At 37.6% G+C, this 26,533-nt stretch overlaps 1 protein-coding gene across 5 annotated transcripts; it reads right to left on the bottom strand.

Moving 5' to 3' along the window:
* Positions 1–5,480: 5,480 nt before the first annotated feature.
* Positions 5,481–24,717, bottom strand: MLC1 (modulator of VRAC current 1). Of its 5 annotated transcripts, XM_074168697.1 has the most exons (11): positions 24,538–24,717; positions 22,329–22,418; positions 20,246–20,299; positions 20,045–20,146; positions 14,397–14,498; positions 13,228–13,299; positions 12,659–12,775; positions 11,710–11,766; positions 10,483–10,605; positions 8,893–9,060; positions 5,481–5,555 (listed from the first exon to the last, which is right to left on the bottom strand). In XM_074168697.1, exons 1-11 carry the CDS (start codon positions 24,715–24,717, stop codon positions 5,481–5,483), a joined length of 1,140 nt encoding a protein of 379 aa, XP_074024798.1. The 5 variants fall into 5 exon arrangements, with proteins under 5 accessions (XP_074024798.1, XP_074024800.1, XP_074024802.1 ...); XM_074168699.1 differs by lacking the exon at positions 11,710–11,766; XM_074168701.1 differs by lacking the exon at positions 20,045–20,146.
* Positions 24,718–26,533: the final 1,816 nt, after the last annotated feature.

Below are 26,533 nucleotides of genomic sequence, written 5' to 3'. Positions count from 1 at the left end.
GGGAACAACCAAGAACCAGCCATGATCCCTGCCCCGTCAATAGCTGCCAGTGGGAAAGACAGGCTACCCCCTGCACAGACAGGGCAGAGGTACGGAGGTAGGAGATATGGAGGTAGGAGGCTCTCCATCAGCATCTTTCCTCTGCTGGCACTTCAGAAAACAAGCAATCTTGGGGCAACCTCTAGCAATTCAGCCCCTGCAGAAGCACTTGGCCTCTTGTAGCTGCTGGAAAGCAGAGCTGGGAATACAGGAACACATTTCCAAATTCCTTCTGGATGCCCAAAATCTGATGGCATAAAGCACAAAACTGTGCCATACAGACCAATAAATCATCCTATGGATACAGTGTTACACACACAATCTTATCTTCCCTTTCCAGAACACAGAGTGGTAAGAATCCCTACAAATTCGTTGTCTGGATTTCAGCCTCCATGGTTCGCAATAAGCAGAGGAGAAAAGAACAGGGCCTGTTTAAAACTAAACACTCTGCCCTTTGTTTGAAGAAATGGCCACTACCAAGTATCTTTATAAAGGATGTTTCTTGGACTAGGAGCTACATCAGAGTTCAAGAATGGAGTCAGCTAGGGGAAAAATCACTCAAAAAAAAAAAAAAACAGTATCAGTTTTGTATTTTTCTCCAGAAACAGTTTCTCTTTACAGGACAGAAAAGAATAATTATAGCTTTTTCACTAAAGAGATTATAACTTTTGAACAAATGAAACAGAAAGTAGGAAATAAATGTTAATAAAAATACTCCGGAGAAAACTCCAGTAAGCATTACATAAGGATACTTTATACCTGTAGATCTCTCCTGTCTTGGAGAAGGACGTATGAAAAGCGATTTTTGCTTATATTTGATGGTTGTAACCTGGTATTAACAGAACACTGACTACAAAGTAATTGGCCAATACAAACGGTCTTCATGGGCATTTCTTTCTTGATTGCTTAAAGCCAGCAGGCATGGTTTTCCTTTCCCATGAATCTAATTCATCATAAAACATTAAGCTCTATCGTTGTTACTTCACTCCTTGGCTGTTTTTCCCTATAAATACACAGGCAGAAAAACAGTTTACGGTGAAATATCTCATATTAGCCTTAGACGGGTAACACCAGATAAGGGCAAAACAAATAATCCAAAACTCATCTTTTGAAGATACTTTATTTAAGATACTACTATTCATAAAATGAATGATACTAACATTTTCTTCTGCCAGTCTCTCCCTGAGGGACTTCCCACTCAGTAACAAACAAAAGTCCTTCTAACATTTGAAAAAACAGGAAATCATTATAAAACCAATTCAGTTGCCAGGGAAGCCTGACTACTCCAGTTTCTGAAACTAATTTAGATTTTATTATTTTGATCTCACAGATTCTCATCAGAAACACAAGACCCAGATCAAAAAACATGCAATATTTTTTATTTGAGAAACTCCTTTAAATCCAACTATAAATGACAGTGATTTACACAGAAACCAACTGATTATGTGACCAGTCTAAAGTTGTAATTCCAGGTATGGATTATGTACAAGTCTGCTTTTTCAAACAGGGAATGGAGAAGAGAAGGGGCATATGACCAAGGCAAAAACATAGGAAAGGAACAAAGGAAGTACTAACAAAAGACAAATATTCTGTTGATCTACCTCTAGTTGGTATGAAGTCATATCCAAGATTTAAAGATGGCCACTGTGAGTTTGAAGTGTGCTAAGCTGGCTAACTAAATCAGCAGGAAACTAGTCATTTTTTTAATCAAGAAATCTTCTGGTATTTAATCAGATACCAGCCACAGCCAGCACGAGGGAAGAGGCCAGAGGAGACAACCCCTTCCAGCACTGAGTTAGGTCAGATCATTTCCCTTGTTAAAATCTCCCCTTTCAGCTGTTGGAGATGAATGGTAGGAAAGATCTGAAAAACCTGTATCAACTCAAAATTACCCACGCAGAACACACATGCACATACAAAAACACTTATGCAGAGTCTATTCAACATAGAGACATTTCAGGACACGAAAAGAGGTCTGCATTCCTGTTGGGGGGGGGGGAGGCAGAGTACCACTTCTTCCACATCTCTCATTCTAGTTGAACACTCAAGGAAGAAATTTTTCACTGTGAGGGTGGTGAGGCACTGGAACCTGGTTGCCCAGAGAAGTTGTGGATGCCCCATCCCTGGAAGTGTTTAAGGCCAGGCTGGATGGGGCTTTGAGCAACCTGCTCTAGTGGGAGGTGTCCCTGCCCAGGGCAGTGTGGGTGGGAACCAGATGATCCCTTCCAACTCGAACCATTCTATTATTCTATTTTAAGCCCAGGTTCATAACAGGAGCTTAGGTCGAACAAACATACTGCTCTTCTAACCATAACTAGGCATGTGTCTTAACAGAAAAACAGTAGATAAAAGCACCAAAGGTGAGAATTGATAAACTGGATCCCAAGTGCATTTTTCCTCCTCACCTGTCTGTTCTTATAAGACAGGTTACTGCTAAAAACAACAACAAAAAATATCAATAGCCAACTGTGTGTTCTTGTTCCTGGCAGATGCAGAAGAAATCCGCCTGCAGGAGCAGACAGGAATAAAAAATGCTTTTAAAATTTTCCCCTTCTGCTTTCCTAGATTTTCCTACCTAAATTAGTAGCTGCAAAAGGACTCATGCACCAGGTGCACACAATTTTACTTTTTCAGAAGATGCTTCAGCCGGAATTGTTTGTTTATTTTACCTAGGGTTATTTTTTTTCTTTCTTCTAATCTAGGACCCTAACTCATGGTGTAAACTAAGCAGTAACCCATAGCACTAATTCTACTGAACACAGCAAGGCAGGAAAGGGCACTCTCCACCCAGTTCCAAGCAGAAACCTCTATAGCATGGCACATACATTGTTATCTCACCAAGCTGACCTCACAGTCGGCTGTGATTTTTGTCCCCTGAACAGGCTTCCCAGCTGTGCTGTGGAAACAGATCATCTACCAGCATACCCTAATTAAAGCTACAAGCAATCAAGATTTATTCTGTGTCAGACACCGACACATAAAATCACTTGGCAAAGAAGGGCTGACAGTAGCAGAGGCCACAGGGGGTGTTGTTTTGAATTACAAAAGCTTTTACCCAGAGAGCAAGATTTACAGGGAAGGTTTCTCTGCCTGAGAAAGGCTTCTCATGCCAGCAGCCAACCCTGCACGGTTTTAAACGCCTGCCTCTTACCTCCATGATTTTCTTCCTTGCATGGGATGCAAAAATTCAACCTCCAGGGTGCTACCCATGGTGGGGCTCCTAGTTTCCTGGGTGTGCAGCGGAAAGTCCTAGTACCTGGCAGATTGTGCAGTCTCTGCTGTGCTGAACAAGGCAGGAAAAGAGTTGTGGCCAGGCAGGGAGCCCAGGGGTGTTCATCTTCACTGGAAAGCAGAACCTATGGCTGGTAGCTCTATGACGACCTTTTCTTATTCCCATCTATTTCTTCCCCTTATTAATCTAAGAAGACTCAAAAATCCTCAGATACAGTCATATATCTCAACTGTTACTTCAGGGTCAATCCAAATTCTAACTTAATCATACTGTTTAGCCTATTTAGTTTTCCTCTTTCTTTTTGATGAATGCTATTTTCTTCACCTCTTATTAAAATATTTTACTTCCCCAACAGAAAGGTAAATATCCCCTACTATATCCTGTCATTAGGTTCTTTCCAGCCACTCCTGACAACAAAACAAAGATCAGTAGCTGTTTAAAAGGTTCTTACTGTTTGGAGGAGTGCACCTCAAACCATTTGACTCAAAAGGAGGTTAAAGACCCTTGCCCTTATACACATTTTGTGGAAAGGAAATTCCTTCAGAATGTGCAACTTCGCATTAATTTCTTTTCCAACCAAGGTCAGTAATAGAAGTAATATCTACTTCTATCTAACCTTCTGGATAACCAAAGTCAACAAACATTTGACAGAAAATATACAGATGATGTCTTGAAGATACAGATTCAGTTAAACAAAGGCAAGTGTGCTACCACATAAAAGAAAGCAAACTGTTAAGATACACTCACGGTATTCTACATATGACTCTATTTTTTCACCTTACAGTGATTCATGAAGAACTTCTACACTACCTACAGTCTTTGTCCAGTTTCAATCCACGTGTGAGATTCAGAAAGTTGTTTGGATGTTTATTTTTAGGTAGAACTGTCACTATTTCTTTGCGACTTTCAGAAAATAGCGTACAATTGAAAACTAATTTTTCTATTTATAAAAATGGTAAGATTGTAGCAGCTACATTATTTATCTGCCTAGTTGCGAGAATCTTCACACAAGTACCACCAGTAGAGGCATGAGATTTGGCAGTATTTGAGGAAACAGCAGCTGCATCCTCTGGTTGTTGGTATATTAGTCTGGACCAAAAACATACCCTATTTCAGGTGAATGGAGAGGTTGACGAATACGTGCTCTTTAGAAGCATCACTCTAAACTTGAAAGAGTATTCTCTATGTATTAAAATGCCATAATAATTATCAGCTTTCCCAAAAACAAAAGAAAACATGCAAGCATTCCTGAAGGGCTCCGCACTGTAGATGCCTTTCTCTCTCTTTATTTCCCCTCCCCAAAAGCAAAAAGGCAAGCTTTTCAGCAAGCTCTGACTAAATGATTTGGGTTATTTCAGATTAAAAAAGAATTAACCTCAACATCTAGAACCTTTCAAAAATCAACAATAAAACTATAAAAACAGAAAAATATCAAAAAAAAACCACCACCTTGTCAGCAGCTATCTCCCTAGTTACACCAAAAAGCCTGTTAGCATGGAAATTCTTACAGGGTTTGAAATCTACACGATAATAATAATATACATAATAATACACATAATTGACCTAGGAAGAAAAGGCAATCTGTATGGGGGTAGATTTTGTGTCTGGCCACTCAGAGAAAGCCCCTTCCCCATTTAACAGTCCAGAAATGGAAGCTTAATGGGAAAGAGTAGCCTGTTTTCGCCTCTCCAATTAGAATGTCAATCCACATTCTTGAGTTTCCACATAATAAAGACTTTTATTTATATAAAAGCAATGAGATGCAAAACAACTTCACAACTCCTACAAAAGTGAAGTATAAGCAAAAATATCAATTATGACTTGTACTCATAACTTTACAAAAGCATTTATCAGTTACACTGACTGCATAACTGCAGTTATAACAATCTCTTGCAAATATATGAAGCCTACTGCATATTGTCATATTTTACTTTGCCATCAGCATAAATCCATGTGACTCATTACCTTTTTTCTAAGGTATCTTCTAAAGCAACACTAGAATACAGATACCAACAGAAAAGGCAGATGTGTTAAAATATTATAAACATATTTCAAAATTATTAGAAAGACACATAATTTACTGTGTTATTCCTTGGCTCTACTGCTGTCACTATATTGCGTTTATAAACAAAAGTTTTTAAGCCTTAATTCAAAAAGTTGATTTACTGTATTGGCTTGTACTGTATTGGTCACATTTGCAGAATCCAAACTATTGAGCCATCTGCACCACAACTGCTTTCCAGGCTTTGTCTTTGTCAAAATCCTTTAAGGTATTATTGGAAACCTAAAAGCAAACACATTTCAGACAAATGGAAACATGAAACAATCCTTTGGTTAAAAAACTGAGGTTCAAGCAAATAAATACCTGAGAGAAGCTAGGAGAATGTAAACATGAATAGTTACAGTCTGAACTACTAAAATATTCTATACATTGCAAATTGTATAGTTTTGTATATTGTATAGTATACATTTATTATATAAATTGTATAATATTTGAGACATTTGGGTCCAAGAAACTTGGCCAAATTCCTATTCTAAACATGTTACTTAGGACATTTGTTCAAGATTTCTGCCAAAGTATGACTGAAAGCCCTAGCATCTAAATCTCTAAACCCAAAGCCAGAGGTAGCCCCCTAAATTGCAACTGAAGCAAGATGTATCTACACACACGCAAGCAAACTAAGTTCTTGCCTAAGAACACAGACTTCTGAGAAGCCAAAGGGACCTACAGCTTCACCTGTAACATTATTCATGTGTTTAAATTCTAAAAGGTAAGCAAAAAGGTGTTGCTTTTCTGGACAAAGTGTTCCTTTTAGCATTTACCTCGCACCCAGTTTCTCAGTGACTCACAAACTAAGCATACTTGTGTAAATAAACCCCAGAATAGATCTGTTTAGCCATGCCATGACCTATGCTCCAACATGTGACTTGCAGCAGTAGAAGTGCAGCTGGGCTTCATCTTTTATCAAGACACAGATCCAGAAAATAAGCAACCTATGCCGAATGCCATCAGCAGCCCGAGGGGACATAAACCCACAGCTTCCACTTTCCATTACCAGTTGTATAATGACTTGTCTGAATTTCAGTCCCTGCTCCCAGTGCTTTCTATCCATGGCTGTTTCACTGCAGATGGTCTTTCTGGAGCAGGGTCTGAATCCAGCACTCTCTCTTTCTAGTGCTGGGCCATGCAATAAGCATCCAGTTAATGTGAGTTACTCTCTCCTAGTTTTAAAGGATAAAGTGCTTTGCACTGTACAGCAGAGGTGAGAGAAGTCTAAGGGCTACAGTGCTGTGCTAGGAGACGGATGTAGTTAACCAACACAAGCTGAAGAAAGCTGGGTTTCCCCAGTCCCTGAAATAGCACTCTACCCTGAACGACTATATGGAAAGTGGTAACAGTAATACTGCCACCATTATGCTCTAAAAAAAGTATGTGCCAAATCTGTATCTGAACACATGGCTTGAACTTCTAAGTGTAGGAGCGAAATGGAGGGAAATACCAATTCTGATTGGTAGTGTAGTTAGGACACAGAGAGACCTGGGATTCCAGGGACCCTCCTCCGCACGCTATTTCATACTGCGCTATTTCATACTGCCCAGCACAGATAGCCACTCACTCAGCTTGCCCACTGCTGTTCCTATGCTCCAGGTTCTTACTCTTCCCATTTGCAGTTTAGGGATCTTAAGAGAAATAACTCAGCTTAGTAAATTCACTCCCCCACAGCAGGCCTTGGAAAGGTACAACTATATCAAGTACTCTCTTTCCATAGCCCAAAACTTTTGCTCGTACTGAAAGGGTTAAATCCATTCCTTTCTTAAGGACAGATGGCTGTCTCATTATCAGAACATGGTAATGCAAGGCCCACCATCTTTTCTCTAACTTCATTCTGACATATAAATAGCAATTATGGATCTGCAACCTGTGGAGTAGGACAGTAAGACTATCATTTTATCTTAGTACAATGATGAACCTCACCTGTAACTGGGAGCCCATACTACAAATGGGAAAAAAAAAAGGGGGCTTTAACCTTACAACTGTTTTTCTTTTAACAGGACTTGATGCAGATTTACAGATACTGTGTCTGCCATGCCACAGTTACCAATAAACCAGCAAAATATTATCTCTGTATTACAAAATTCACCAGTGTATTAACATCTGCCATGAAGATGATCAGAGGGATGGAGCACCTCCCCTATGAAGACAGGCTGAGAGAGCTGGGGTTGTTCAGCCTGGAGAAGAGAAGGCTCCGGGGAGACCTCACAGCAGCCTTCCAATATCTGAAGGGAGCCTACAGGAGAGCCGGAGAGGGACTTTGTCAGGAAGTCTAGTGACAGGACAACGGGTAATGGTTTTAAATTGGAAGAGGGGAGATTTAGATTGGATACCAGAATGAAATTCTTTATTGTGAGGGTGGTGAGGCACTGGAACTGGTTGCCCAGGGAAGTTGTGGATGCCCCATCCCTGGAAGTGTTCAAGGCCAGGCTGGATGGGGCTTTGAGCAACCTGCTCTAGTGGAGGTGTCCCTGCCCATGGCAGGGGGGTTGGAACTCGATGATCTTTAAGGTCCTTTCCAACTCTAACCATTCTATGATTCTATGATTCTATGATCTGTAAGTTCGCAGATGACACCAAGTTAAGCAGGAGTGTTGATCTGCATGAGGACAAGGAGGCTCTACAGAGAGACCTAGATAGGTTGGAAGGATGGGCCAACATTAACGGTATGAACTTAACAAGACCAAGTGCCAGGTCCTGCACTTGGGCCACAACAACCCCATGCATCAGTACAGGCTTGGGGAAGTGTGGCTGGAAAGCTGCCTGGCGGAAAAGGACTTGGGGGTTCTAATTGACAAGCGGCCGAATATGAGCCAGCAGTGTGCCCAGGTGGCCAAGAAAGCCAATGGCATCCTGGCTTGTATTAGAAATAGTGTGACCAGCAGAAGGAGGGAGGTGATTGTCCCCCTGTACTCAGCACTGGTGAGGCCACACCTCGAGTATTGTGTCCAGTTTTGGGCACCTAAATACAAGAGAGATATCGAGGTGCTGGAGCGGGTACAGAGGAGGGCAATGAAGCTGGTGAAGGGCCTGGAGAATAAGTCGTACGAAGAACGATTGAGGGAGCTGGGACTGTTTAGTTTGAGGAAGAGGAGATTGAGGGGAGACCTCATCATTCTCTATAACTACTTGAAAGGACATCGTAGAGAGGTTGGTGCTGGTGTCTTCTCACAAGCAAATAGAGATAGAACAAGAGGGAATGGCTTCAAGTTGCAACAGGGTAGGTTTAGACTAGACATTAAGAAGAAATTCTTCACGGTAAGAGTGATCAGACACTGGAACAGGCTGCCCAGGGAGGTGGTTGAGTCACCATCCTTGGATGAGTTTAAGAGTTGCTTAGATGTGGTGTTGGGGGATATGGCGTAGGGAAACTTTGGAAGTAGGGTAGATGGTTGGACTCGATGATCCCAAGGGTCTTTTCCAACCTAGATGATTCTATGATTCTATGATTCTATGACCTTTACAGCTTTACAGAGCAGCTTTTAGTTGTGATCTGAATTATGTAACACATTACCAAAAATGTATTTTTAAATACAGATTTTTAAATGTTATGAGTATAAATACATACCTCTGTTGTTCTGTATTCCTGTTTCTTAACCTGTGATGCTGTCCAAGACGAATCATGTAGTTTCATTTTTGTCTTGTAATTTACACACTGTATTACTGTTCCAATAGTAAGACATGCCTGAATTAGCAGCATCAACATCAGAAGCAACAGGAGTACATCATAAGATTGCTGAGAAGAGAGACATTAAATATGCTGTTAACTACCTGAATAAAATATTTCCTGCCATTCCCACCCCTTGAGATTTGTATCTAGATTTCATTTTTTAACCCAAATTATAATTTACTGTTTATTTCAGCATGAAGCTTCAATTAAAATTTGAATGCCTGAGTTTGCTCAAAGTAGAACAGATCCATAATTTTTAACAAAATATTAATTTGCCAAATGATCTTTTCCTCTAGAAATAGAACAGAATTGAGGAAATCACCCTCTAAAACACAGAGCCTCTGACCCGAGCAGTGTTGCAGCTATGCCTGGGCCTGGCCTTGTGCCTTGCTGGCTCTGACCTTGCCCCACTGACTTGAATTCCTGGCTGACCTTGGTTCTGCCTCACTACTGTGAATCTGTCTGGCAATCACTGAACTATTAGCTGAACCTGGTTACCATGGCCAGACCTGCCTTGTTTTGGGGTTTTTTTGGGGTACTGTAGGACTGCACCCCTTGCCAATGTCACTGTCCTTGTCTGTCCTGTCACCTTCTGCTCCATTGTTCACCCCCCTTTGCAGCCCACCCTTGCTGCATCCAGACACAGAGCAGCATAAGAACGTAAGAAATACTCTGCAGGGTCACACCAACTGTCCAGACAGTCCAGTCTTCTGTCTCCAACATATGCAACAGGAGAAGCTACTTAAAGACAGCATGTAAGCTGTGGCCACTTCCTGAGGTCCAACAACATACTATGCTCCTCCAGTATCAAAACAGGATCACATACTCAAAAGCTAGTTTTCCAGTCCGTAAGTCTCAGTTTATTAAACTCTCTCTTCTTCTAAAATTACAAGACTACATAAGGACTAGTGGGTACTAAGAATCAAGACTCTTATTGACACTATTTTAATCCCCATAAACAGTTCTTTGAACATCACCATGGATTGCAAAACACTTTGACAGTAAAGCTGTAAAAAGCTCTTCAGCACTGGTAAAACTTCATATTGAAATGCTTTAAGTTTTGCAAACTTTTTTTCTTCTCTGCCCCAATCCAGGCTTTGAATGAATCCAGGTGTAAATTTACAATCCCAACATGTCACCTGCTGGTAGACATCCTAAGAAACAGAAAAATGTATTCTTCAAGTAAATCTAGAATCTTTAATTTATATACCACAGATTTATAAAAACCTTAAAGAGTCCAGCATATTACATACTATTTTCAGTGATTCTTTATAATAATATACCATTCTTTTTAAACTGTAATTCCGGGGTGGCAACAGATTTAACAAAATTATATCATTAGTCACATAAGGGTTTTTGAATCATTTCTATAACATTTTATTCAACCTTTATAATGCAGTACCTTGTCTTCTTATAATTCCTAATTCATTCTTGTGTTGCTACTGTAATAGGTAGATGTTAATTTTTCAATTGCATAAAAATACATACTTTAACAGCAGGTGGATAACTTTTAAAGATGTCAACAACTTGCATGATACTGAAGGATAAGTATGCAGAAGCTGTGAACAACAAAGGAGAGGTAACACTGCTAATGGCAATCAGGACCTCAACCTAAAAAATAACATAATAAATGTTAAATAAGAATAAAAAAAAGTTAACACTTTGATTTGTGAGTTATATCTCCTTGGAGCAAGAATAATAAAAGTGTGTAAGATTACACATATGAGACAAATAAAGAGCCATCCACATTGCATGGAGACACAGAAGCAAGCTTTGAATAAATTAAGTTTCCTAGCCAAAACCCTGTTGTTTTGCAATTTATTTTCCATTTAATATGGATGATGGGGTTTTTGTTTGATTTTAAAAGTGCTTTTCATATGCAGATAGAGGAAGCAATACCCAATTTAGAGAGCCAGTACAGAAGTATCATTTATGCTTCAGTTTGTATGAAATAATGAGAATTAACAGCAGATATTGCAGACTTACAACCTAAAATAACCATGCAAATAAATCTCAGTGCAAATTTATTTCAATACAATAGCAGCCAAGTTTTCATTCAAATATCATCCTACAGGATCAAATTCTCACTTCAGTTGTGGTCATGCATCATTACTGACTTAAATATTGTTGCATGACTATAACTTAGAACAGATGTTTCAAGGAGGCTTAACTACACATCTGGGACAGTTAAGGAATAAATGCATTCTACTGAGTATTCTTAATCCTTGCTGTCGGTCGTGGAGATGAGGAATTTGTTTAAAATAGGCTCTAGATCCAGTGCAGCCTGCACACCTAATTTTCTTCTTTCAGAAACCACGGCTCATAATAAAAGGAGACAGGATGGAAAGGACCTCAGCTCAGGAGCATGAAAGCAGTTCTGGGTACACCGTATGAGGTGTGTCATTTCCCTATTATAGTAGTATCCATTCCCAAGGAACCGGTATCAAAAAAAAAAAAAAAAAAAAAAAAAAAAGAAAACAAATAACAAACAGTCCTTTGAATTATTTTCTACAATTGGTGGAATTAAGTCTCCAAAGGACCTACTGGATTTCTTGTCAGGAATATTGGCTTATACTCGTGCTACATGTTTCTATCACATTTTGTTGAAGTAACTAAAAACAAGTGAGCAAGTATCAGTAGCATCCACTATCACAGGCAGGCTTCCTTAGCATTACTCCACTCTAATGACAAAATCCAGGAATTTTACACACTTACCAGACATTTACTGGGATATTCAGCAGCTACGTGACTTGCAATAGCACTTGGAAAGCACTAAACAAAAAAGCGTAAGAAAATAAATATTTATCTACTTGAAAATTATACAAGCTACAATTCAGTTACAGTGATTCCAACTAGTCAAATTTCCTGAAAAGGTAAATCTGTATAGACTTATTATGACAGTATAAGGAATCAATTACTCAAATGGAGATAAACCTCATCTTCATTTAACTAGAATTTAATGAGTAACATGTATTAAACCTACACATACAAACTTGATACTTCTAGATAAAAACCTAATGAACTCTACTGAACTTTATGAATTGTGAAAGTTGACAAACTTGTTTATGATCTTTTTCCACTTCATATTGAGGGATTTTCCAGACATAGTAGCCATATATAAATCTAATGTTCATTGTTTTCTTTCTCAATTGGTTCAATTTGTGGGTAGCACAGCATCCTTCATGAATGCACTGCTCCTAGCTGCAGGCTGTTATTAATGACAAGGGCTACCAATCAGACTCAGGCTTTTAGGACAGTTGAGGCTGACAGGCTAAAGGTGATGTTCTAAGGATTCTACCACGCTAAAACTAAACTCAACTTTTTAGTTTGCAGCCTGAAATATTCTAATACCTAGGACGTGTTTGACAAAACACTTCACCTCCAATAGCCTTGTTTTATTACTCATTTCGATTTTACTGAACTGAGGACTGAAAATGTATCAGAACATTTTATAAGAAACAAAGTACTGTAAATAAAATAGAACAATCATATTGCATAAATATATTAAGTATATTGAAGCGCTAATTTATTTGCTAAGCAACAATTGCTAATTAGTATTAGGGCCAAAAAAATACTCCTGTAGGGAGAGGAAAAATAAAATAAAATAAAAAATTAAAAAATCAAAGACATTGTTTTAAGAGTACCTTCATTCTGCACTACTTACAGCAACTAAGATCCAAAAGAATGTTACTGAAAGATATGGACCTGACACTAGAACATCCATATTCAAAGCAATTATTCCACCAAATACTGATGAAATTCCAATAATCACCTCAATTACCTAAACCAAAGAAGAACACACAAATTATTAACAGTGCATTTGAACACCAAATTTCCTATTTGCATATAGAAAGGAACTCACTGGAAGGAAAAAATGCATTTATGCTATTAGCTATGCATTAAGTCAATGTTTTTCAGATCTAAAATACAGCAAAACTCTAGCTAGCTTATGTGAAAAAAAGATTAGCTTCATTATACATATTCAGGCTCTCATTTATTAGCTCCACTGAATGACAGTTCAGTTTACACTATTTTATCCTGAAGTCATACGTGGCAGTTATCATTTATCTTGCAATATTCTAAAAGGAAAAAATTTAAGCTGTATTTCTCATTTCTGTCTTTATTATTTCAGCTCTTACCTACACTGATCTCTTCCTGGCTTTAAAGAAGCTTAGCGCTTATAAAGATGAAAGAACAAACTGATGTAATGAAAGAAAACAAAGGTTTTCTTACTGAGTACGACTTCAGAATCCGAGTAGGAAAGCTGACATTGCTCAAAACTATGGTACTGTCATACGCAGTATTCTAGAGGAGAATAAAAAGTCATGATCAAAAAAATACAGAAAGCAATACATTTTTTTCTAATACGTTGTACAACCTGTTACAGATCCTAATGGTGGCATACAATTCTGGTTGGCCCATCAGATCTGACAGTGACACACCAGTGTTCACCGGTGTCAGACCACATCAATCACATTAAAAACAAATGAAGTATTTCCTAATTAGCTGCAATACAATCACTGTTCAAAAATGAAATATGGTCACCTTGTCTCCCCTTTCCAACTTCAAAATGCACACTTTCTTCCGGAGCCTTCAGATTTTACTGATGTGGATAAACAGTAACTGCTTTATCTAGCAAGCAATACAAACACAAAATGGCACAGCACATTTGCTTCATTATTAACTACAAGAAGTACTGTTGCAGAAAAATGAGGGTGGGATTTGGGAGAGCACTTGTGACTAAAGAAAATTTTATCTATAGCCCCAAATCCTGAAGCCAATATTCATTGTCCAGATACCACCAAATTGGCATACATCACGAATACTTTCCCCACCTCAGGCTTCAAAAAGGCATTGCTTGCCTACATATAAGTCACAGTATTCCAATGTTTCATACATCACCAAGTTTTGTTCTATAAACCAGAAATAAAATATTTGCCATGCCTCTTCATAAGGTACTCAAACAACCCTGTGCTGTAAAATTGCAACAGGTCATTTTGCAGAGGACTCATTGCACTCTTTAAGATAGAAGAGGCTCTTACTGTTTAGTACAGTACTTTTATTTATTATTCAAATCTAGTTTCACCATGGAACCTAGTTTCACTAGAACAGGTTGCCCAGAGCGGTAGTAGATGCCCCAACCCTGGAAACGTTCAAGGTCAGGTTGGACGGGGCCCTGAGTAACCTGGTCTAGTAGAAGTTGTCCCTGCTCATTGCAGTGGAAGCTGGACTAGATGGCCTTTAAAGGTCCCTGTCAACCCAAACTATTCTATGACTCTGTGTAATATGAAATTATATACTGGAGTCACCAGTAACTTGTCAATGTATGTAATACAGCAAAAATCTAGTATTTTTAAACACCAAAAAAAAAAAAGACGTTTTTAATCATTAAGGGTACCTACTTTCTTTCTCGTACAACAGTCTTCAGTAGACCTAGCTGAAATGATCACAGTAGTTGCCATGAAGATTTCCAGCAGAATAAGTAGAATCAAGTTGAAATTTATCTGTCAGTAAAATCCCAGACATAAATGAGTTACATCTTCCATATGAAAAATACAGAAGGGGGCTGCATCTAGCAGGATCCAGCAGTTCATCTATTTTTGGCGACATTTAGACATATCTATTATATCTATTAAATAGATACTTTGTTAACTGTTTTCTTGGTTCTTGATGAATTTCTAGGGCAACACTTAGCTGTCAACATAATAGTCTGAATGCCTAACCTAAGAAGAAAACCCATTTATTTCATTTATGGGAATATTCTGCCTGAAGATTTTATCACTGTTCCAAAAGAGCACTCAAGGACAAGGGGGTGATTGCTGGCTATATTTGCATTTTGAAGGACCTCCCATGTGAAACCAGAACACTGCAGCAAATCATGGAAGATTGACAGGAACAGAAAGAGGACAAACAAAAGCAAGCCTGACTAGCCCAGGGCTAAGACAATCGACTTGGGGGTCAGGAAGTAGGTCCACAGGCTCCCAAACCTTACGCTGCAATCCAAATGGTGCGATACAATGTGCAATGCCGAATGAAAACACAATCCCAAGAACAGGGCCAAGAATCCTATCTCTGTGCTCTACCTAATGCTAGCAGAGCATGGATGAACACTATTCATGATTTCACAACTCTTACAGGTCTAACAGACTACATTACTGTGCAAAAACATGGATGCTGCCATTCCTCTTGCCGCTGCTCATCTTCAAGAGATGAATAAGTGAATGAACACTTGATATTTCTCTTTGGTTGCTTATTATGCCATGAAAAGAGGTAGATTATCTACATGGGCTGAATAACTTTCTACAGGCATGCAAGTTAGAGTGATTCTCCCTCTCTTGTCTTCAAAAGCACCATGTTTTTCCCCTGGCAGCCCAAGAAAACATTTGCGGGTTAGGTCAGGCCATTGGGCAAAGGAACAGAATTATATTATTCCCTCATGTCAGACCTGTTTTGTAGATGACCAAATCTGTTTTTCTCTGCCACGTATCTTGCAGCACACGTCTTTTGAAAAAGATCATAAGTGGCAGATTTGAGAGGCTTTTCTGGGTACTGAAATTCATCCTTCTCGGGAAATGATAATTGCAACTATGTGCCTTGCAGTACACAACAGACTGCACAGTCGTACTAGAGCCACAAACAGCAATAAAAGTCATAGTGGCAAGCTTCTAGGGAAAGTGCTAGCATGAAGAATAAAGACATTATTTGGCAAAAGAAGAGTTGTCAAACATGTGGCCTGCAGAACAATTTAATCCAGCCTGCAAATTCCTATGATTTGGACATGATTTGACATGTAGTGCTGGTACTGATGTGGGAGGGTGGGAAGGCAAGGCCACACTATGCAGTGCAGAGCCAAGTAGACGTAGAAGCTTGAGTCCAGAAGCACTATAACTAAACTGGACTAGCTCATTTAGTGATAGCTATAAGTAAATAACAGAAACTGAAAAAAAAAAAAGTTAACAGTAAATATGTTAGATTTTTAAATTTTACTTTTTACTTTTATTTTTCCGGTACTTTTTTTCTGATATGACATGTCTAGAATATCAGATAGAGCCTTCCACTCATGAAATTAGTTCAACACCCCTAGACCAAAGCAAAAATATCTCAGCTCCGGTTTTGGAATTTGGGTGGGTTTGTTGTTTTTATTTTTTAAACAGAAATACAGCTAAAGCTAGAAGTAAGTATCTTTTTATACCATGTGTAACAATGGGAAATTCAATGTTAGATCTCTAAGCACTACAGAAAATTATCTCTACAACTACCACTATACATAAAATCTACCACCAGATGCAGAGAACCAAGTAAACTGTGTCCCTAATCCTCTTCCATGACTACGGAACATGCAAGTGTAACTGGGTAGAAAGCAGTAGATTAGCACAACCTTAATCCAATGTGCTCTGAACCTGCAACAGATGTTAAAGCCATGGTTCACTGAAACTGCATGAAAGGGATGAATAAATTTCATGATTAAATAATTTAAAGTTCAATATAGTTGCTTAAATGTGTATTTTTAACTCGGTTTAAGATACCCTACAGATGTGTCAATACATCTGCACAGGTCTGAAAAATAGACAGAGGACCTAAAGGAGATTGAGGCACTCCTGGACCAGTGGCTGCAGCAAGGCAGCTCAAGCCAGCACATACCTAATGGAGATACATGCTTATGGTCAGGCAACACAATCAAGCACCTACACTCCGGTATCTGTGTGCATCCATGCTGCCTAGGCTTCCACTACTGTCAGTGAAGACCCAGTCTATACAGACAAGAGAGGGAACCCCAAAAGCTATTGGGCCAACTGGTAGCTAGAGGTGGGGTTCAATTATACTGGCTGCTAATGCCATTTGAAATACTCAAGCATATTGAATGTGCCTACATGAATGGGATGTATGCCAGAGGACTGATGGGAGATTCTCACCCATCCAGGGAAGAAGCAGAAGTCGGGCAGAATATCTCACAGCACATTTAAAATAAGAGATGCTTAAGTTCAGGCCACAGAATCCTGCCTTAGCCATCTACAGTGAGGCAAACAAGACTGTACTGCAGGGTCCCAGTGACTGGATCATCTCTACAATAATGGAGGTATAGACACTCAAATCACAAGGAGGCAATAAATGTATCTACTCAATTTGGAGCTAATCCAAGTCCTGTTCAAGATCTGAACCCTTTCAGGTACAGTGGCCAACAGGCCCAAGGTTTCACTCATTTTTATCCATCAGGCTTCTTACTCTGAGAGCTGGGAAGGAACAGAGTGGTAGCAGGGGTAGTTTGCATCTTTAACAGATCACATTCTTCATGTTGATTGTAAACTAACTACTGAACTGCACACCACTGGAGTGGTGTCACACAGTCACAGTCTAGGACATGGCTTGTATCTTGCATTCCATTTATCTATTTAAAGTAATTTTGTGGAGTTATCCATCAACATGAGTAACACTAATGAAGGACCCAGATCCTTTATGGAAGGAGAAGGGGGAGTGTTAAATATTAATTGTCTTAATTGGATAAACTTACCCTTTTTAATGAGTCTAACTGCTTTTAAACTACTGGCAGTGATTTCACATCAGACCTACTATTATTTTCTTGTGCAGTTTCCCATGGAGAGGGAAAATAAATATGATGATGAAAGAACAGTTAAAGAGATGGTATTCAACATTTTCTTTGTACCACATGGGTAATGGAAAATCGCTGGCAGTGAGCTGCCAAACAGTGAGACTGCCTCACTGAAACAGTATCCTTCAAAGAGGAGAGTAAGTCAGTACCATGAATAACTCTTAAGACAAAAAAGCTTCAAAAAAGCTTCAGAGTCAGCTTTGCACACACAATTATCCTGATTTGTCTTTATTCAGTGATCAACAACACAGTATGGACATGCAACAGGCAAGCGAAAAGAATTAAAACCACATAACCGAGAATGTCTTGTGGATATTATTGTAGATAACTAACATTTGGCAAAGTGAGAATTTCCCTTGTTATACATTTAATGTTTGTCACTTATACTTTTCCAGTCTAATTTAATCTCTTTTTTCAAATAGTTTGATCTGCCTTGAAAATATGAAATCTGTTAATATTTAATAATAGAAAATGCAAATTTTTATGCAATCTAAAAACTACTCACTTCAAAAGTATGTAACTAAAGTTAAGATCTTACACACAGGGCCAGCTCAAAGCTTCTCAAGAGCATAAACAAAATTAATTTTGTCACACTGGGTCTTGTGAAAACTATTTATTGTGGTGACAAAATGAGTCCCTTGGGCTCACCTTTCTTGGGCAGACATTGCCCTCCTCTGTCCCAACCACACTGTGATCCTGTCTACCAGGGGAAGGAAGCTCCAAGGGTCTGCTAGTCTCCAGTCACACTTCTCTGCTGTTTTCTCTCAGAATGCTTGGACTGGTTTCTAATATTAGAACTCCCTACCAAGAAAGGAAGGGAAAAGGAAAAAGCAGTACCCCCATGTCTTGTACATAATTCATTCAGCTCCAACAGCCTAAGACACTTGAGGAGGGAAAATGCATGAGGGAACTGCTACACTAGCAATAAACTAGCAAAGGCTGTGCAAAGAATAGACCGGTATAAACTGTCCTGGGATACACACAGAACCCAGTGGCCATGACACCATCCCATCAAACACAGGGCAAAACTGCCCCCATCTAAAGCTAGTATTACTTGAATTCAAGTGATTTGACTGTCCAGAGTGCTAAATCTCCACAGCTCTGACTGACTGCAATACTCCATCATCTCTCTGAAAATTGGGCCAGGTACACAGAAACATGAAGCTAGACTTAGTTACCTAATATAAAAAGCAGATTTGAAAGTATTCGCCTGATATACTGCACCTTCTAATGGGATATAAACACAGTTAATTTAAAAGTTCAGTATCTGTGAAATCTGGAACTAACCAGATGTTATTAAAATAGCACAGATAATTCCAAAGCAAACTATAGTCTCTGCACTATTTTTGTATTAGAAAAGTCTTTTGTTACTAGCACTAATTCTGATCTGCTATATTACTATAGGATTGCTATTATTATTGCTGAGCTCTTAATATCACAACAGCTGATACGACAGAGGGAGAAGAACTGAACAATCGCACCCAAGAGCAATCATTAACCTTCATATGAAGTGTATGGTGTAGTTGTATTGTGTACTGCTATTCTATGATAGTCTGTTATGAATATTCATCAATGGATAATACCGGTTGCTATGTTATTTACTCATACTCGTAATATTCTTATTAGTATAGAGGTCCCAGAACATTTTACCATAGCAAAAAAAAACAAAAAACACCCTGTAGTTCTAATGTTTGGCTCGGACTACCAAAGACAGATGTTAAAAGGTTGTGACTCAAAAGCAGTGAACTTTTCCCAGCAGGAAATACATATGCGTCAAACGATGTAACTGCTGCATTCTCTTTGTTGATGATGTATAAGAAAAATGTTAATCAAAAGTTTATTTCCTGGTAGCCTCACAAGCAAAACTACCCATCAAAGAAGAACCAGGAAAGGATTATAGTTAATCTGATGATGAAATGTCCTAGAAGTAGCACTGCTTGAGACACCTCATTTCAGCACAATTCAGCCCTAAAAATTGGCTAATCTACAGATGAGCTACTAATTTCAATTTTCTCTTCTGACCCTGCTCTTAAAAAAAAAAAAAAAAACAAACAAAAAACAAACAAAACTTGCTACAGTCAACAGAAAAATAAACAGTCAGTTGATCAAACTGGATCACATTTGAAGACCAAATTCATGTTTTTGAACTTTGAATACAAGACAGCAAAGTCATTTCCATATTAATCTCCTCTAAGTTAGCTGTACATCTTCTAGCATCTTCTAGCCACATTGGTTTCCATCTTTGATGTAAATTTTCCAGTCTTGTCTTACTCAGAAAAGTAAAGTTACCGCTCTATGATCTCTCCTCAAAGACTAAGTAGGAATACTGGGGTATTTACAGTAACATAATTACATGTGATTTCCACCTACCTCACTCCCCGCCTCTTTTTTTTTTAACAAAGATAAATGTAGCATTAATTAGTAATTCTTTTAGTAACTTACATTTATAGCTGATGGATTGAGGACAAGTTTGCATCCAAACCAAATTAAACACGTTGTTGTAACAGCAAATGTAGAGACAAATAGAATCTGAAAATTTGGGATCTGAAAAACAGTTTCAGAATGGGTTTCTCTCTCATTTTAACCACAGGGAAAAAAACCAAACAAACAAAAAAAAAATTGTCAGTAAAATCTTATACTTACCACATTAATTTTATTCCTTGCTATAGCAAAGCTCACAACTGCTGAAGGAATACACTGGGAAAATTAAAAGAGAAGACTAGTGGGATATTCTGCACAAATAATTTCATATATGTTTCTGTACATGTATTTTATTTGGTCTTAATTCATATTTCAGTTAACTTAGACAAATAGGAAATCAGCAACTCTGAGGAAAGTCAGTCACTCTTGTCTGAGATCATTAATTACAATCAGTATCTGAAGATTACAAGAGGTTTAAACACTCCTTGCATATCCTTCAGTTTTGACTAGCTACCCAGCACTATGTGATGGGTAAAGGAAAGAAAGAAAGTCTTTCATGAGGCATTTCACGCCTTTGTTAGTTTAAATTAACTCTAGAAGGCCTGAGATCCTTCAGCGGGAAAAGAAAAACACTGCTACTCCCAAACTGGGCCTCCACGTTCTTTTCAACAAAGTCATGGTTGTGTAAGCTAAAATTTGGCCAGTCTCAACACAGCTCTGAAGAACTTTGTAAAAACTGATCTTTTGAGTCAAATTACACTGTAAGAATTGTGCCTGGGATCTCCAATATATTCACTAGGAACTGTGTTTCTATACTTAAGGGCAGAGCTAAATGGAAAAATCATACATAAGTGAAAGTTTCACAAAGTAATTTCTCTATGCTTCAGCTGTTCCCCACCCCAATAGGTATGGTACCATTACAGATCCACAAATACATAATGTTACAACATACTAATAAGCAAATAAAAATATACTCAACTAAAATTATTAAAAATGTTTCCATGTTAAATAACAAATCATGTAACAAATGCTGCATTTCTTTATTAATTATCTTTTCACATATCTGAGCACTGATGGCTTAACAATGGAACCACCATAACTAGATTAATAGCGGCATTTAAAGTTCTTGGCAGCACTTCCTTAACACCTAAATGACCTGTATTTAACATAATTAAAACATCCTTTTTTTCATGGATACCCTAGAGTCTCTAGAAGACTTTGTAACTATGTTTAGGCAAATGAATCCTACTACAAGTCAAAAAGTCTGGAGAGCAAGTCAGCTCATGCTAAATGAGACGCTTGGTGGTCAGTTGGCTGTACAGCTCTCCAGGCTCTTCCAACTATATTGATTCCATTATCCGCAGTAGGAACTGTAACACCCTGCTCACACACAGACACCCAAATCTTTACCCACAGCAAGCATTCAAACCCAATGTAATAACCTTCTGCACCTACCAGGTCTTTGGAAACTCTGAATAAACACAGAGAGACAAGATTTGGGGCAGAAAAAGAGACATCTCAGTAACTAATAGTAATGTTGCAGAGAATAACACATCAGTGAAGACATTAACTTCAAAAACCACTCCAACTTTATTCTAATGCCTCTGGCAGAAACATAAGTGACAACTCATTCACAGAGGAACTCCTGGGACTTGTTTGTTTAAAGTAAAGCATTAGTCTTGTACCTAACAACACAAATCTGCAAGTCAAGTTGCAAAAATAACAATGACAGAACAGAATCCTGAAATGAACAAGTATATCAGATTCATCTTATGCACACAGATCTAACATGTATACATCAAACACATACAATACAGTAAAACAAATATAAGTCCCTAAAAATACAGTAAAAAATACTGAACTCTGGAAAACGTCAGACAACCTTAACGCATATTTTACTAATAAAGTAATGACATTCAAGAGAACTTTCTAGTCTGCTTCAGTACCTGGCAAAATACATAGAAAAAGTAATACTTTGAAATAAATACAATCTGAAATACATTCTGATAGCATTTAGCTAGGAAACTGCCCAAATACTTCATGCAAATTTTCTTAAAATCAAGCACAGAAAAAATTGTTCATGCGGATAACTACCATATTCCAGTGGTGAGCTGGTTAACAAAAATGGTAGCACAAACCAGTTGTCTTTATGAAAACCCATTTAATGAACTGTTATATAGAATTAAATCTTCCATGAAGAAAGCAGTAAAAAGACAGACAGAATAAAAAGAAAACAAACCCACAAAAACTATTTACTACTGATTTTGCTGTCAAACAGCCACAGCAAATAATTAAGAATGCTTACTGAACCTGCTGCACAACGTAAATAATCCATTTCAGATGGAAAAATATTTCCCAGATATAGTGAAAAGCCAGAAGTAATAAGGAGGCAAGTCTGCAAAGCAACAAATAAGATAAATTAATATGAATAAAAGTATTTTTTGAAAAGCAACTAGTCACATGCAAATTAGTAATTCCCTTCAAATTAGGCTACTGATGAACATTTAATAATCCAGTCTTTGTGTGAATAATTTTGAAGCAAAATATCAAAACACACTGAGTTCTGAAGAAGATGTTTTGCTGGTTACCAAGACTCACTACTGAACAATACCGTTTGAAACAATACAGTTTGAATCAGGCATTGTGCTCTGACTTGGCAAATACCTAATAAAATGCTCAAAAGGTAATTGCAGTGTTCAGTGGTAAAAATGTTTCAGAAACCACAACTAAGCCTCTACTTTGCATTCTCTGCTTGACTCCACCAACATTCATTATGCATATGGGCAGTGGGGCAATTACCAACTAGAACACAGTAACAAAAATAATATTAGGATATAATGACGATAGACTTCCACCTATTCCTGTCTCCCTCCAAACTCTGTTCCTGCTTTGGTCCAATGGCACACCTATAAATGCTCAACTCTTCTCTTGCTAACTATTCTCTTTATTTCATAACTTTCAGAGCTACACTCTCAGCAATAGCGTATTCTATTGACATTTTTTCTTTGTCATTTCTCAAACTAGGCATTTCTTTGAAGGGGCTGGGAAAGCTGAGAGACAGAATGGCCTTTTGTTTTATTTGGGCATTTTTTTTCATGTTACAAAATTAAGGGGTGTTTAAAAAGTCCTTGTCAAAAAATGACAGAAAATAAGGATAGCATATATGTGTGTACAGGCGCGCACACACAGAATTCTGGCAGACTGGAAGAACACTACAGAACACAACTTAAAATTGTGCTTGAAGCATACTGAATTGTTCCTGCACAAGAACAGTCCATCCTAGCAGCCACTTTGATGTCACTGCTCCCTGAAGTAGAGGTTCTGTGCACAATGACTGCTGTTGCCCAGTGTACAGACTTTCCTTTCTGGACACTCTCTTTCAGAAGAGTTGAGAAAGAGGAACCGTTATAGTACTTGGGAGAAAAATCTAATAGGAAACTATTGGATTAGTTTATTAATAAAATTGCATTTATGTTTATCCATAAAATTCATGATTCTTGATAATATTACTTCAGCAAATGATTATTAAACATTAGTATCTCCAATCATTCACAACAACTCAGTAAAAAGGAAAAATCTAATTAAAGACAGTTGTCCTTTTTGACAATTAAGTTTCAGAAAATTTAATGACAAAGAAAGCCAGCTCTTCTTTTGCTCTCTTTTTATGTAACAGTACATCTGAAAGGAAATCCAAGTTTTGCAGTTGTGAGAAAGGAAAAAATGCTCAGCTATTTCCATGAAAATAAGGCAATACTTTTATTCACTGTGCAAAAATAAGTAATTACCATATTAACAGTGAAACGTTTTTAGCTCAATAAAAATTACTCTTCAAAACACAAGAGCAGACAGAAAAAGAAAAGATCAATTTTTAATTGCTATAATGAACTTTTATCAACTTGGCTCAGAACACAAAGAAGCATACGATGTACATGCAAGATCAATGTCCTATGATTCTAGCAGTGACACAAAAATTCAAATCACTGACATTCATGTAAAAACCAGATGTATATACTTCACTACATGAAGATTCTACTAAATAACTACATGAGTACTGAAGCCTGAAAGATGAAAGTGGCACTTAAGTACTATATATATTTTTAATGCCAAAATGTTATCATGGCAAGTAAAGTACTTTTAACAGTTAAAAATATGTTAAGAGAATGCATACGATCAGGATACTTTACATCCTTTCCCAAAAGGCAGTGCTTATACACACACGGGATGATATTTACCACTACCACACTTATTCTGTTTATGCTATGTGACAAATATTAAAGATAAAAATCAGCCTTCATATAGCATCTTTGATTAGTGCAGAATTATCCAAAGAATACCATTAGTCACTTAAGTGTTACATTCTAAATTTGCTAAATATGTTCCTTTCTGTACAAATATTTATATTCAATACTATCAGGATGAAATTGTGAGTCCCCAAACGACGTGAAACAGAACAGATTATTGGGCACCAAGACCTCACCTCCACTTTTAAATTTCGTATCGTTTAAAGTACTTACTCCCATCAGCAAAGAAAAGATCCATGTTCTGTAACTAAAGCAAGGATGCAGCCTCTTTGATAGCTGAAGGTCACTGGATTTGATATCTGGTATATAATTTCCATTCTCTTGTTTTCCACGCTCCAAAGTTGGCATCCTGTCATAGCTAAATTCTTCTCTGTAACCTTCTTCCCTGGTCATAACACTTCACAAAGGCAATTAAATAATAATAGTAATGAAAATTATGAAGAAAGATCAAAAATACAATTTAGTTCCTTCACATACTCAGATCAGTGCTCAACTAGGTTTTTGTCTATTTAAGATAAAATCTATTTTTAGTAATGAGCTGTATTTACATTTCAAAATATGTAAGCATTCTAACAACTTACTGACATACTGGTAAGTAAATTGCATCCTATAGCCACATTTCATAGTAATACCATATAAACACCAAGAAAATGAAAGTTTGTGTATCTATAATACCTCAATAGACTTTTATTTCAAGATCTAAGAACCATTTTTGGAGGTGTTTAGTTTCAGGATAACTCTTTAACCAAAGCTTTTTGCTTTCTTCTTTTCTTTTTAAACTCTAGGTCAGAAAAGATATTTAAACATGTTTAGATATTAACTTATATTTGATTTTAACACTTCTTATCAGGTATCTAAAATGACAGACTTCACTAAGAGTCCAATGAACTCATATACTCACAGTAACTCAGCTGCAGCGAACTTTTTCTAATTTACCCAGTATCAACCATTTTTCTTGTTCACTTTGCCCTTTTTATGTTCACCTCACTGCTTACCAGTCTGTTCAAGTATCTTGAGTAGTATCTTACATTAGAATAAAGTTACTGCAGATTTTTCAACAGTTAAAAATCTTCATGCTTACCTTCAGCTGAAAAGTTAACTGTCAGTTTAAAACAAGTCTTGTGAACACAGCTGCCTGTACACTTTGTGATATTCTCACCGTTCAGTGAGTCATGCCGTCTTTGAAAAGTTCTCCCTTACACTTTGGCTTTCAACAACATCTATTCAGATATGGAACAAAAGCACAGCAAAAACTTCAGTTAAGCCAGGGAACAGGAAAATGCCTCCTGAATTTTAATTAACAGAACACACTAGAAAATGACTGTACTACATTCTCATAGAGCTGCTTCCAAATCAGACCAACAAATTAAAAAAGTTTCAAGTCTCTTTTTTGAGTACTACCCCTTACTTGGCATCTTAAATAAAATCTTCCTCATAGTTCACCACTTTTAGGTATTATAGTAGCCAGTGATAAAAATGTTCAACAATCTAGTTCTTTTTTCAAAAGAGCAAAAACTACTTACAATGCAGTATTCTTGAACTACAGATTCAAGTATTCAAGCATCCCAACAAGTTGGGAAGTTAGAAAGTTAGAGGTTAGAAATCTATCTAGGATATTATCGTCACTGCAGAATTTTTCTTTATCTTTTTCAACTAACCCTAGTTTTCTAGAGTGTTCAGATAAACTGTGCACACTTGACACACTTTAGTCATGGTGACATTCACACTTACAGAACACCATGATGTCTCAACAAGAATTTTTAAACCTAGCAGGCAGCAGTGACATGCAATGCCTAGCGTACATTGGATCCAGTCCTCCTGCTTATTAAGCAATGAAAAAAAAAAGAATGCTTTTATCTTGAAGATGTTGGCACCTTGACAGCTGCAGCAATGACAGGGTCTTTTGTGTAAACTTTAAACACTGTTGTAACCAAGACACAATTAAATCTTCAGTATTCTGAAGGGCATCACCTTTAAAGTATGCTAGAAAAACTTTAGAACAGTCCTATTTTCAATTTGTATGGAATGTAGATTTTGCTCTTCTCATAATGTCAGCCAATACTGAAAGAATATTAAAATATTACAGTTGTTTTAGTAGATTAAAACATGGAAATTAATGCACCCTACACAGCACTAGACACAGCTGTAAACTGTGTTAGAAAAGGTGGAAAAAAGAGACTGTGTAGCCAAGCAGAAGTTTCTTAAGTAA

Source organism: Numenius arquata, chromosome 2 (genome assembly GCF_964106895.1).
Source record: "Numenius arquata chromosome 2, bNumArq3.hap1.1, whole genome shotgun sequence".
NCBI lineage: Eukaryota > Metazoa > Chordata > Aves > Charadriiformes > Scolopacidae > Numenius > Numenius arquata.
The sequence above is the reverse complement of the archived record's forward strand: the minus strand, read 5'-3'. Positions and strand labels throughout refer to the sequence as shown.